This window comes from Halichoerus grypus, chromosome 2 (assembly GCF_964656455.1).
Source record: "Halichoerus grypus chromosome 2, mHalGry1.hap1.1, whole genome shotgun sequence".
NCBI classification, from domain to species: domain Eukaryota; kingdom Metazoa; phylum Chordata; class Mammalia; order Carnivora; family Phocidae; genus Halichoerus; species Halichoerus grypus.
Window position 1 is genome coordinate 4,783,159 of NC_135713.1, and position 13,401 is coordinate 4,796,559.

The following is a 13,401-nucleotide window of genomic DNA, read 5'->3' on the forward strand; positions in this document are numbered from 1 at the left end:
CGGGAAGAGTGCAGCCCATGTGTCCTGGGGGGGGCAGCTGCTGAGCTGTGCTGTAACTAGGCCTCGTATCTCTGACCCGCTGCGACATAAGAGGGTCACCTTTCCCTTTACTGTTCCAGGAAATCTGGTGACTTACATTTGTGGTTTTAATGCAAAAACGAGTAGCACATTCCTGCCATTCCAAACTGACTCCACCTGGCGGCGGGGGGGAATGCTTGGCACAGAAATCCCAGCTGGCCCAAACTGTAGAAGGAGCCGAGATGCCCTTCAACAGATGAATGGATAAAGAAGATGTGGTCCATATATACAATGGAATATTACTCAGCCATCATAAAGGATGAATACCCAACTTTTACATCAACATGGATGGGACTGGAGGAGATTATGCTAAGTGAAATAAGTCAAGCAGAGAAAGTCAATTATCATATGGTTTCAGTTATTTGTGGAACATAAGGAATAGCATGGAGGACATTAGGAGAAGGAAGGGAAAAATAAAGGGGGGGGAATCAGAGGGAGAGATGAACCATGAGAGACTATGGACTCTGAGAAACAAACAGGGTTTTAGAGGGGATGGGGGAGGGGGGGATTGGTTAGCCCGGTGATGGGTATTAAGGAGGGCACGTACTGCATGGAGCACTGGGTGTTATACAAAACAGTGCATCGTGGATCACTACATCAAAAACTAATGATGTACTGTATGGTGACTAACATAATAAAATTTAATAAATAAATAAATAAATAAACAAAAACAAACAAACAAACAAAAAAAGAAATCCGGGCTGGCCAAGGATGGACAAGTCCAGAATTTCAGGCTTAACTCTGACACTTAGCCAAACAGCCTGTCGCAGTTACTTACCAGTTCTTCACCGGTGAAATCAGTGTGATAAAACCTGAATGAAACCAACCTGGAAAGTTTCTTTCCTGAAGGTGTTCTCTGGGCCACAACTGTGAAAGGCACACACCACTCTCCAGCAAAAAGCAGTGACCACCCTTCCCAAATTTACTTGGCCTAAGAACCACCCCCTTTTGATTTGCCCAAAAGAGCAGATATTTACCATCTCCTAGAATTAGCACTCCCAGGGCAGTTTGGAAGACACCACACCAAATTACTTCTCAGTTTGTTTCTGCCTAGATTTTTTTTTTTAATTTATAATAGAGCCCATATAAGACTTTCTACCTCTCAAGAAAAAAGAAAGTGATATGGCTACCATTTTGTCTAAGCAGGACTTTGAGAGCTTATGATGTTTTTCACATATTTAATAACCCTTTATTCACATGTAACTCTTTCTCAACAATACAATACTGAGGGTTTTTTTTTTTTTTTTTAATTTTTAATCCTATTAAAACATAAGCTCCCTGAGAGCTGGGGTTTTTGTCTATTTTCTTCACTGGCTTATCCCCAGCACCTAGGCTGTGCCTGCCAAAGAGCAGGCACTTAAATGCTAGTGTTGAAGGCGTCATTATAGCACAATAAAACAAGAATTATACTCAAATGAATATCAAGAATGATACTTACTCAAAAACTTCTAAAGGCACAGTAATGTCATGAAGCTGCTGCCTGCACTTATCAATATCCTGTAAGCCAGTAACGATAAAATTCCTGCAGGAAAAAGCAAAAATGGGGCATGTGGTTAATGCAGATGGCAGCAGGAACCCCACCTGGCTGGCCAATGAGAGCTTCACACAAGTTCCTTACACAAGCAAGGCGAGTAGCTCTTTGGTTAGCTACAGAATTCCTAGGAAAGTTTTGGGGTTAGAGAATACCCTCACATATCAGATTTTCTTTCTAAAGCAGAACTGTCAATACTGGGGGATCGAAACCAACCTTTCTGAGAATCTGATGAAAATGATCATCTTCTCTCAAAAACAATGACCCTGATGTGCACCTGGTTTTGTGTGCAGTATCAAGGAACACATGGGGCAGTGCACTCCCGCCTGACCCACCCTCCAAATCTCAGAGGACGAAAGCCTTCCTCTGGAGCCTAATGAGATCAGCAGGCCAGTCCCCCAGCTCTAGGTCTGTAACACTGGGCTGCAGTTACGTCTGAGGTCTGTACCTGCTGTAAAGCTACAGACCTTCTCCAGAGCACTCATTCTATGCGTACTTGCCTCTGGTCCATCCAGCACTAGCCCTAGCACCAAGGCCAGCACAGGGCTGTTGCCAAAAAAATTACTAAACGGTCTGCACCCTTTCTCGCCACCATCCCCCTTCCAATTCCTCCACATCCAGGGCTCCGCAGCAGGTAGCTTCACAACCTTCTCCTTCCGGGACCCAGTTTAGTGCACTCCCCCTGAAGTCGGCCTCCTCTGGGGACATGGACTGAACTCCCCAGAAGGGCCCAGGAGAAAACTCTGGGAGTCACGCGCGCGCGAGGGAGGGCTTTGATTATCAGGCCCAGAAGAGGCACCATCTGACCATGACAACGTCTCCAAATGGGCCCTCAGGAAAAAGTCCCAGCAAAGCAAAGCGGGAGGGAAGAGGCCCGGCCCGCCAACTGTGCGCAGCCTGGGGCGGGCCCAGGCCGAGGAGGGCGGCGGAGAGGCGCGGCTCTCGGCCAAGCCCCGGGTCCGCGCCCCCACCCCAGGTCCCCGGCCCTGGCTCCCCACCCACCCCTCCGGCTCACCGGCCCCGGCTCCCCAGCCCCACCACCGGCTCCCTGGCCTGGCAGCCCACCAAACCACTCCCCAGGCTCCCCGGCTCCCCGGCCCGGCTCCCCCGCCCTGCTCCCGGCCCGGGCTCCCGGCAGACGCCGAAGGACTCAGGCCGCCACTCACAGCTTCTGGTTGAGCCCGGCCTGGCTGCTGGGCTGGAAGTCACTGACAATGATGCCGAGCTGCCGGATGTTCTCCACAAACTTCTCCAGGTGTTCCTCCAGGTGGTCGAACTTCTCCGCCATGGCCTGCAGCAAACACCGCCCCGCGAGTGGTCCTGCTCCGCCGCTTCCTGCTTCCGCCCGGGCCCGCCGCCACTTCCGTTTCCTCTGGCGGCAGGAGGCGGGGCCTGGGGGGCGGGCCTGGGGCGGGGCCTAGGCGCTGGGCGGGGTGGGCCCGTGGGGGCGTGGTCCGCACCCTGGACAGGCGTGTGGGGCGGGGCTTGAGCGCGGGGCGAGGCGGACGTCATCTCGGCCCCGCCCCAGCCCTGAGCCGCCCCGGTGAGTGGGATCCTGCAGGTGTTAGTTCACAGGACTGCGGTGCATGCTTTTAGGGCCACCAAGAGCCAGCGGTGGGGACCTGCGAGACCTCGTTCTGCCTCCACTGGCCCTGGGCAAGTCCCCTAGCCTCTGAGGCTCCGTTCTTGTCCATCAAATTAGAATAATGAGTGCGGACAGCTACTTGAGCTTAGACTGGTTAAAACTGAAGTACAGCAGGCAGTGCTTGGAAAGAGTAGCTTATGCCCACGAGGAAAATGGCTTCTTTTTTCCTGAATATACAAATTACAGGTACTCATTGTAAATAATTAAAACAATACAGGAAAAAATATAATGAAGAATGGGGAAGAGAAACCTGAAATCCTGCCCTCTGACATAAGCCATCTCTGAGATCTTAAAGACCCACCATTCCTGCATTTCTTGATGCTCAGGGTCCAGCCGGGCCTCTGCCTGCTCCCCTGGAGGCTGGCCTCCCTCAGTCAGACCCAGGCCCTCTTGGAGCCGCCCAGCCTTGGCCCTGACCCAAAAGGCAGCTCAAGCTGGGCTTCAGACCTGTGACTTTCCCGTTAGTGATCTATCTGCCTTCCCCAAATGAGTACATTGGCAGCCAGGACAGCTCATGGTGACTAAAGCCTCCTGTCAAGATGGAGGCCTTCTAGCACTAACTGCTGCCAGTCTCACGAGAGGTCTCAGTCACCAACATGCACCATACAATGTAGCATCTTCACAAACACCCGCGGAGATGAAATCCTAAAGTTTGCATGAACAGCCCAACAAAGGTACTTTCCCTGCCCCCCAGTTAGAGCCGTAGAGGTCAGCAGTGGCCCCCTTCCTTCATCTGGTGTGTACCTAACACCCACCTCCTCTAACTCCTCCTTCTAACCACCTCCCACTCAGCTCTTACTTCCCTAAGTCCTGCCACCTAAGGAAGTCAGGCCTTCTCCTGCCAGCTCGAATAAAACACCACCCTATGGGGCTTCCTGTCTCTAAAGAATAACCCCCCTACTGCACGGAGACTGTAGTAAACTGCTGTTCCTTAATCTCACTAGAATTCCATCTTGGTCACATCGCTTTTGTTCCTAAGGAACTTCCCTGCACATTCTTCTAGGACTAACCGATGTTTGCTCCTGCAATAGCCTCTCTGGACTCCTCAGGCCACAGTGATTTCTTTCTTTATTGAATATCATAATACACATCATCCTCACTATTCAGTTCCTAGAGTCTTAGGGAAAATGAGGGAGCTCTTTTTCTGGATGATCTCTCCCAGATGTGACCAAAAATGGGAACCCAGTGAAGGTAATTGATTTGTCAGACTTACTGAAATCAGGGACTCCAATCGATGTGGTGTACTAAGCTGATATGGAAAGCCTCTGTTCTGCTCTGAATACACAGAAATGTTAGGTAAAATACGTCCCTCCCTATTTAACAACAGCTAACTTCAGGGGAATTGTAAAACAAGGCAGAAATAAAATATTTGCCAAAGAAGAAAAAGATGACTGGGAAGAGATCAGGATAAGAAGTTAACAGTCCCCCATCTCGGATAAAGAAGATGTGGTATATATATATAATGGAATATTATGCAGCCATCAAAAGGAATGAGATCTTGCCATTTGCAACGACATGGGTGGAACCGGAGGGTGTTATGCTGAGCGAAATAAGTCAATCAGAGAAAGACATGTATCATATGACCTCACTGGATATGAGGAATTCTTAATCTCAGGAAACAAACTGAGGGTTGCTGGAGTGGGGGGGGTGGGAGGGATGGGGTGGCTGGGTGATAGACATTGGGGAGGGTATGTGCTATGGTGAGCGCTGTGAATTGTGCAAGACTGTTGAATCACAGATCTGTACCTCTGAAACAAATAATGCAATATATGTTAAGAAAAAAAAAAAAGAAGAAGAAGATAGCAGGAGAGGAAGAATGAAGGGGGGAAATCGGAGGGGGAGACAAACCATGAGAGACAGTGGACTCTGAAAAACAAACTGAGGGTTCTAGAGGGGAGGGGGATGGGAGGATGGGTTAGCCTGGTGATGGGTATTAAAGAGGGCACGTTCTGCATGGAGCACTGGGTGTTATGCACAAACAATGAATCATGGAATACTACATCAAAAACTAATGATGTAATGTATGGTGATTAACATAACAATAAAATTTTTTTAAAAAGTCCTCCATTTCATAAGAAAGAGATAGATATTGATGGAACGTAGGCTTTGTTCAGTCTTTATTTTAAAAAATTTAAGGTTTTGTCTTTAATAGAATATACAATGTCTGACTCAGTTGGGCAGAAGGGAATAAGGAAAACATAATAAATTCAATAGAAGGCAAGAAATAGAATGCATGAAGCAAAGAACAAACATGAAAAATAAACAAGCACAAAATAAGATGAAAGAATTAAAGACAAATATGTTGGTGATCACAATAAATATAAGCAGATTTAACTACTTACTTTAAAAAAGACTCTCAGGTTGGAAGTATTATATGTTGCTGATGTTATGGTTGTTATTTTAGTCTAGCTATGGGGTTTCCTAAAGGCACAACCAAACAAACATACAGAAAGGTTGAAGTAAAGGGGTAGGATACAATAAGATATGCCAGGCAACCAGAAGAAAGTTGTTAAAGCATATAAAATCAAAAATTAATAAAATGTAGAAAGACCCTTTTAATGATAAAGGGAAGAATCCACCAAGATGACCTACTAATATTAACCTATAAGCAACTAACACAGTCTTACAATACCTAGCACAAAAATTGATAAATAATCAGGAAACATTCAAAATCTATAGTCATAACAGGAGATTTGGAATACCTCTATCAGAAAAGGATAAATCAAGTGGGCCCATATATGTCTATGTGGAGGATTTAAATAAGAAGACTAATAAATATGATCTGTGAGAAACAGTGAACCCTGAAAACAGATGGATTCCAAGCACAGGTATATATTTATAAAAATGTGACCATTCACTAGATCACAAAGGAAGTTTCAGCAAATTCCAAGTTTTATCACATAGACCAGATTTTCTGACCTCAATGTAATTATAGTAGAAATCAATGAAGTTATTTTCTCTTTACACACACACACACACACACACACACACACCACTTGAAAACCAAAACACACTCTCTAAAATAATCTATGGATGTACATACATCTGAATTTGCAAGACCCACTAGCCAGCTGTCATCCTGGTGTAATTACTAATGGCAAGTCTTTCACTTGCTACCAAAGACATCTCCATCTGGTTGATGCCTGACAAGGTCATCCTAATTAAAGGGGAAAGTGTAAAATATTTGGAAATGAATGACAAGCTCTTCTTATCAAACTTCTTCTTTGCTTCTAAAGCTATACTTTGAGAGGAAATTCCCCAGAAATAATAAGCTGGGGGCTCAACTCAAAAAGTAAAAAAAAAAAAAAAAAAAAGCAAGAGAGAAATCACAAGCCCAGAAATTACATAGAAAGGAGTGATAAAGACAGATCATGATGAAAATGAAAATGATTTCATTAGTTCTCTTTCTACTTTCACCAAAAGCTAAAAGATCAGCAGTAAAGAAAAGCTAACAGGTGAAAAGATGAATCAAAATCAAACAAGCATATTTCCGGCAAGTCCCATCAGGGAGGCAGAGAGAGAGAAAATCAACAATATTATACATGAAGAAGGGGACATAATTCACTTACAATGAAACTTATATGTCCCTGTTTTGAAAGCTTGGAGGATGTGGACAATTTTCCAGGAAACTTATAAAAATTAACTTAAGAAATAATAGGAAATCAGAAATCAGAACAGATCCTAGCCTTTCAATAAACTGGCCAGTAAACAAAAAATCTCTTTCAAAGAAATGAAAGGTATCAAACCCTGACAGCTTTTTACGCTAGTTCATCTCTTTTTTTTTTTCTTTTTAAGATTTTATTTATTTATTTGACAGAGACAGAGATAGGGAGAGCAGGAACACAAGCGGAGGGAGTGGGAGAGGGAGAAGCAGGCTTCTCGCAGAGCGGGGAGCCCGACGCGGGGCTCGATCCCAGGACCCTGGGATCATGACCTGAGCCGAAGGCAGACGCTTAACGACTGAGCCACTCAGGCGCCCCAGTTCATCTCTTTTTAATCAAACATTAAGGAAAAATAATTTTCAACTTACCTGAATGCTTTCAAAGACTAGAAAAAGAAGAAATACATCTCAGATCATTTTTAAAGGGTTATACAACCCTTTTGTATATGAAAAGCAGACAAGTACAGTGGAAAGAAGTAAAGGAGGGAAGAAAGAAAGAAAAGAGGGAAGGAAGGAAGAAAGGAAGGGAGGAAGGGAGGAAGGAAAGAAGGAAGGGAGGGGGGAATATAGACCAATCTTTCTTCTGAAAGTAGATGCAAAAATCCTAATAAAACATCAACAAATCAGTTACATTGTATCAGATATATATCAGATACTTATTGCTGCATAACAAACCTCCCTAAAACTCCCTAAACCTCAGTGGCTTAAAATACTACCATCCTCTATTTGGCTCTCAGACCTGCAGTGTGGGCTCTGTATGGCATTCACAGCTTACATCAGCAGAGTTGACTTACCTGGGATGGAGGAATCTGCTTTCAAGAAGCTCACTCACATGGCCACCTCGTTGGTAGTGGCTGGGAGCTGGGAGCTCAGCTGGACTGTAGGCTGGAGACCACCACTCACCTCCATGTCTTTCTGCGGGCTTTGGGGCTTCCTCACTTCGTGGTGGTGTGTTCCAGGAGCACAGATGTCAGGAGAAGTGGGCAGAAGCTGTACCACCTTTTATGTCCTAGCCTCAGAAGTCCCACTATATCACTTCCGACATAACCATGGCACATCTAGATTCCCAAGAAGGGAACGTGCAGCCAGTCATCCGTGGAAGAGGTAAGATATCATATTGTAGGAAGAGCAGGTGCCACAGGAGATCTTGTTGAAGCCATTCTTGGAAAATACAACCGGTCACACATCACACTGAAAGCAATAATGATCTACTGGGCCTTTTCTGGGACTGCATGAAAGCTTCGCTATCATAAAATCTATTATGTAACTAAGTCCATTAAAGATTGAAGGAGAAAAACATCTCAGGTAGATTTAAAAAATAGACGTCTGATAAAATTCAACCAGATTCGTGATAAAGAAAAAAAAAAAAAACCTCTGGGAAAACTAAGAATGAAAGAAACTTTCTAAAGCTATTAAAGGACAGCCACCAAACACTTCCAGGAGGCACCAGCATAAGGAGGAAACGTCAGAAACATTTTCGTCAGAGTCATGGACGAGCCAGAACATCCATGGTCACCCCAATTACTAAGCACCGCACCAGAGTTCAGCCTCCCCATCATCAGCCTTTGTTTTTTGTTTTTGGGTTTTTCTAACATGGAAGCCTTCAGGAATTTGCTCATCCTTGCAAAGGGGCCATGCTGATCGTCTCCGTCTGGCTCTTCTGACACTGAACTTCCATATGCCCCCTGACTTGTCCTTAAAATTCCTGGGTGTTTTATGCCTTAGCATCCCAGACATATTTAGGCATTCTAGACGTACACATCCCCCAGTGACCCAAACATAGGCGAACTAGCTCGAAAATGATTTTTGATCATTCAAAGGCCAGGGGAAAAGAAGACAAAAAAGCAACATAAGGAAACCAAATGCTTACTTTCCTGTTATGGCTGTGATCCCCCCAGGAAGCTGTCCTTTCCTATTGGATGGACCCTAGCAGCAACTTGCTTCCCAGATAATTAAGAGAAATGGGTGCTTCTGCAGTTTTTGCTTCTGGCCCCACGCACCATGCCCCTGTCCTGTGTTGGTGCTGCTGCGTTTTCCAGCCTTTCTGAGTTGTCTCCGCTGCCTCTCGTATTTGCATATATAGTCCCCAATCGGGCCAGTTTCTAAGAGCAGCTTTGTCCTAAGAGAGGTTACCTGTTCTGCTCTTCTGCTTTCGTCCTGCCTGATGATGTGCCCTGGGCTTGTGATCATGTTACCCTAGTGCTGCTGGAACAAAATATCACTGACTGGGAACTTAAACAATAAAAATGTATTGTCTCATAGTTCTGGAGACTAGGAGGCCAAGATCAAGGTGTTGGTTCCTGAGGCTGTGAGGAGAATCTACTCCATGTCTGTCTCCTGGCTTCGGGTGGTTGCTGGCCATCTTTGGTGTTCCTTGGCTTACAAAAGCATCACCCCCATCTCTGCCTTCAAGTTCACATGATGTTTTCCCTGTGTGTGTGTGTTCAAATTTCCCCCTTTTATAAGGACACTAGTCATACCAGGTTAGGGCTCACTCTAACGACCTTATTCAAACTTGATTGCACCTGAAAGGTCTCTATTTCCAAATAAAGTCACATTCTGAGTTACTGGGTATTAGATATCTTTTGCGACAGGGAGAGGTACAATTCAACCCCTAACACCTTCCTCTTCTGTTCAGGAACACTAGACCTTGCTTTCTGTATTGTGACCACAGGGTGGTTAACTCAGGGCCAGATCCTAATGACTGCAACTATGCTATCAGTCCCTACATTTTTGAGATCTGTGATTAGTCTACCAGCTCCCATTTTTGTCTTCATAGACTTTCTCTTTCCCCTCTACTCTTACTTGCATCAGCTAGAGTGAGAGCAAAAATGGAAGGTTGTAAAGTCAGACTTTTAAACCATCCCAAATGGAGCAGTTGAAGTCCACTGAGCACAGGAGAATTAAAAAGTATTTTTAGATCACTTATCTCCCTGTTGTCCAAAATTATTGCTCTACAGACTACTGTTCTCTGCTGGAACCAAAAGCATTTCCAACTACTGAAACCTGCACTGAAATTCTCCCTTTTCTCCTTAAACAGCTACACAGTGGCTGCTTTTTCTTTACTTAGCATTCTAAGTACTGTTGATTTGTTGTAAGAAATGTTTTAAAATAGAAGCACTGCAGGCTCCTAATGTAAATGGAATTAGGCTGGAAAATCCCAGCAAGTTAGAGGGTGTACCTGTTAGGACACCACCTACAGAAACCCACAGAGCTCTGTTGACTGTAGACTTTGCTGCTTGTTTTCCCTCTGAAGTGGACTTAACCTTCCCCTGGGAAATTTCCTAACTTCTAATACTTTGTGACCTTGGAATCTGGAGGCTGTTTTTTTCTTTCTTCTTCTTCTTCTTTTTCTTTCTTTCTTTTTTTTTTTTTTATTCACATTACTGCTCTATCAGCACTCATGACCCTTAGTGATGCCATTTGGAACATTTTTTGCCATTCATTGTAATTTATTCTGAAACCCAGATTCAGCTTAAGTTAAAAAAAAGGGGGGGTGCTATTCTACCAAGAGGGCAAAACAGCTGGTTTATGCTTTTTCATTTTACGGATTTCAGCACATTAGCAGTTCTGGCAGAAGGGAAGATTTGCAACTCTGTTATTTTGATGGTGATGATGATGGTGATGGTGGTGATGATGATGGTCATGATGGTAGGGATGATGGTAATGATGATGGTGATGATCATGATGATGGTGATGATGGTGATGGTGATGATGATGATGATGGTCATGATCATACTGAAGGCAATATCTAGCATTCTATTGAGCATTTTATATAGATCATTTCATTTATTCTTCATAACCCTAGGAGGAGGCTACTAGAATTTGCACCATACATGGTCAAATATAAGCCAAAAAATTTTCCCTAAATACAGAATTGGGAGGCAAAATAATTCCAGCTGGTAAAGGATGCTGATATTGCTTTCCCCCAAGCGATGCATTGATAAATGAATGTTCAAATAAATTAGATGCTCCATTCATTCTATCCGGTTCATATGTCAAAGAGAGAGCATGCCTTGTGCAATAAAAAATAGAAATTGTACCATGTTTTTACACTAAAAACTATTGAGAAACCATAAGAAAACTCTTCTATTTGCTTTTATATGCAACATTTGTGGTTCTACCTAGAATTCTGTGTAATGAGCCTATGACCATAGCCATGAGCCTATGTTGTTAAAAAACAACAAGATAAGATTATACTCGTATGGCCTAAGGATTGGCATGTGAGCCAATGAGGAAATATAAGCATGCAATTAACTTACACTATCAAGTTTTTATGAAAAATGTGTTGTCAATTCAACAGAGGGCAGGATAGCATTATAGAAATAGGGATGTATAGGATGAGCCCTCTAACTCTTTAGCAAGTCATACAAACAGAGGAACATAAACTTTTTAGACTTTGTACCTTTTTTCACCCTGTCAGCTCTTTCAGCACATCATGTAAGGCCTGATGTCGCATAGCTCTGTGTAAAAATTAATGACATTCAGCTGATGTCTAAGTTTGTCTTAAACATTCCAAAGAGAAATGAGTTGTGCTCAGGTATGCTCTTCTAATTGTGATGATCCAGAAAACAAAGTCTCACCTTGCAGGAAATCACAGGGCATGTGGACCTGGAACACCTGCTTCTGGTTCTGATCGATATGACAGATAACTGGGATGCTGTCCAGCAAAGAGCATCTGAAATAAGCAAATATGAAGCAGCTTTTGTCAGGAAACTAAGTAAAAATATATTAAAATTCTCTGATACGGAAGATGGAGCTAAGAAGGAGACAGGGTCTGGGTCTCTACCACTTTGAACAGACATGGTGAATTAATGCCAGGGACACCAGAACCAATGTTAAACTCCTTGACCTTCTAAGTGGTGATAATTCTGCTCATCCAGGTCTTCTGAGAAACAGATCTCAAGAGGGGATTAAACATGCAAGAAATTTTTTGAAGCAGAAATATCTGTGAGAGAAAATGAGGAGGGAACCAGAAAAGGCTGGAAGAAACATCCAGACAAAGGTCTGACACCAAGAGAAAGAAGGAGGAAAGGAAGTGAGTTCTAGATCCATGCTGTCCATGATGGTGAACACTGGACACTTGAAATCTCACTAGTGCATCCGAGGAACTGGATTTACTGTATTTTAATCCATTTAAATGAATTGAACTGAAAATAGCCTCATGCCACCAGTAGCTCTGGTATCAGATATTAGGGCCCTTGAGGATGGAGGAGCAATGACTTAGAAGTCTTTGGAGTCTTGGAATGATCAGTGGAGCAGAGTTGCTCCACCCAAATGGACTACTTACCTTGGAACTCTTGAGTAAGAGAGAGAAAAAAGTCAATATTTTTAGGACAGTTAGGGTAGTGTGGCATAATATTTATAGCAGTGATCTGGAGGTTCACTTTCGGAGTTCAAATTCCAGTTCTGCCACCCAATTGCTGTATGACCTTGGGCAAGTCACCTAACCTGCTGTGCCTCAGATTTCTTATCACTACACCAGGTAGATTAAGGGTACATGTGACACCTTGGATTGTCGTGAGAATCAAATGAAGTAATAAATGTAAAACATCTAGAATATCATACCCACTAGATAATTCTCAGCTGTTGTATGAAATTTGGGGTATTTTCATTATAGCATCTTAACTTTGTACTAACTAAGGCACATGGGTTTGAATCATGGCTCCACCACTGACCACTCGTGATATTGAGCAAGTCATTTCAACTCCCTGTGCCTGTTTTCTCATCTATAGAATGAGGGTTGTAGGGTTCCCAGGAGTCATAAATAAGATAATGGAAGTACAGTGCTTAACACAGTGTCTAGACCCTGTTAAGCACTAAAGATCTGTAACTATTACCATAGAATCATGTTATAGTATAGACAGCCATTGGGGTATCTCCCTTGTGAGTGTTTCTAGGACAGAGAGTCATTTTTCTTCTGGTTCTTCAATGATGAGCACTGTGAAGATGTTCAACAAATGTTTAATAAATGAATTAATTAATTAATTAATGATTCCTCAAGTATGAGTTTATCTGAAAACCCAACATTTTGGCTGTAGAAACGCTGCTTCTGAGGCTTCCCTCGGACGTCACATCCTGATGGCACTCTAAGAGCACACCCAAACAAAACAAAGGTATTCTATCCCTTCCACCCAGATCAGCCCCAGGGACAACAGCCCTTCCAACACTAATGAAAGAGTTTCTCAGTAGCCTCAGCCCAGCACAAAGACTGGCCAGGATATCTCATCTGAGTGGACCATTGGCAGAGACACCTTCAGGATCACTCTCATCAATTCCTGTTCATTAAATGCATGCCCCTGAGGGGCTGGGGATAAGTGGTGACATGTGGCTGGAATCTCAGAGCCTTGACAAAACCAACATGTATCTTGACTCCCACCAATACCTTGCTCTAAGCAGGAGACTGGCAGGAAAGCTTTGTTCAAGTCCTTGCTGGAAGGGAGACATAGCTGGAATTTTACCTGTGGGTAGGGCCAGAGGAGGGGG

At 43.8% G+C, this 13,401-nt stretch overlaps 1 protein-coding gene across 2 annotated transcripts in view; it reads right to left on the reverse strand.

Moving 5' to 3' along the window:
* Nucleotides 1–2,991, reverse strand: part of MED10 (mediator complex subunit 10) — a 136,129-nt gene extending 133,138 nt beyond the window's left edge. The window contains exons 1-2 of one of the 2 annotated variants that reach the window (XM_078066542.1): nt 2,776–2,991; nt 1,517–1,600 (exon numbers count right to left, since the gene is read on the reverse strand). In XM_078066542.1, the coding sequence (XP_077922668.1) occupies nt 1,517–1,600; nt 2,776–2,897 (206 nt within the window). In that variant the 5' untranslated portion in view covers nt 2,898–2,991. The remainder of the gene's footprint in view (nt 1–1,516; nt 1,601–2,775) is intronic. The other variant, XM_036104192.1, reaches the window with a different exon arrangement.
* Between the last annotated feature and the right edge of the window lie 10,410 nt (nt 2,992–13,401).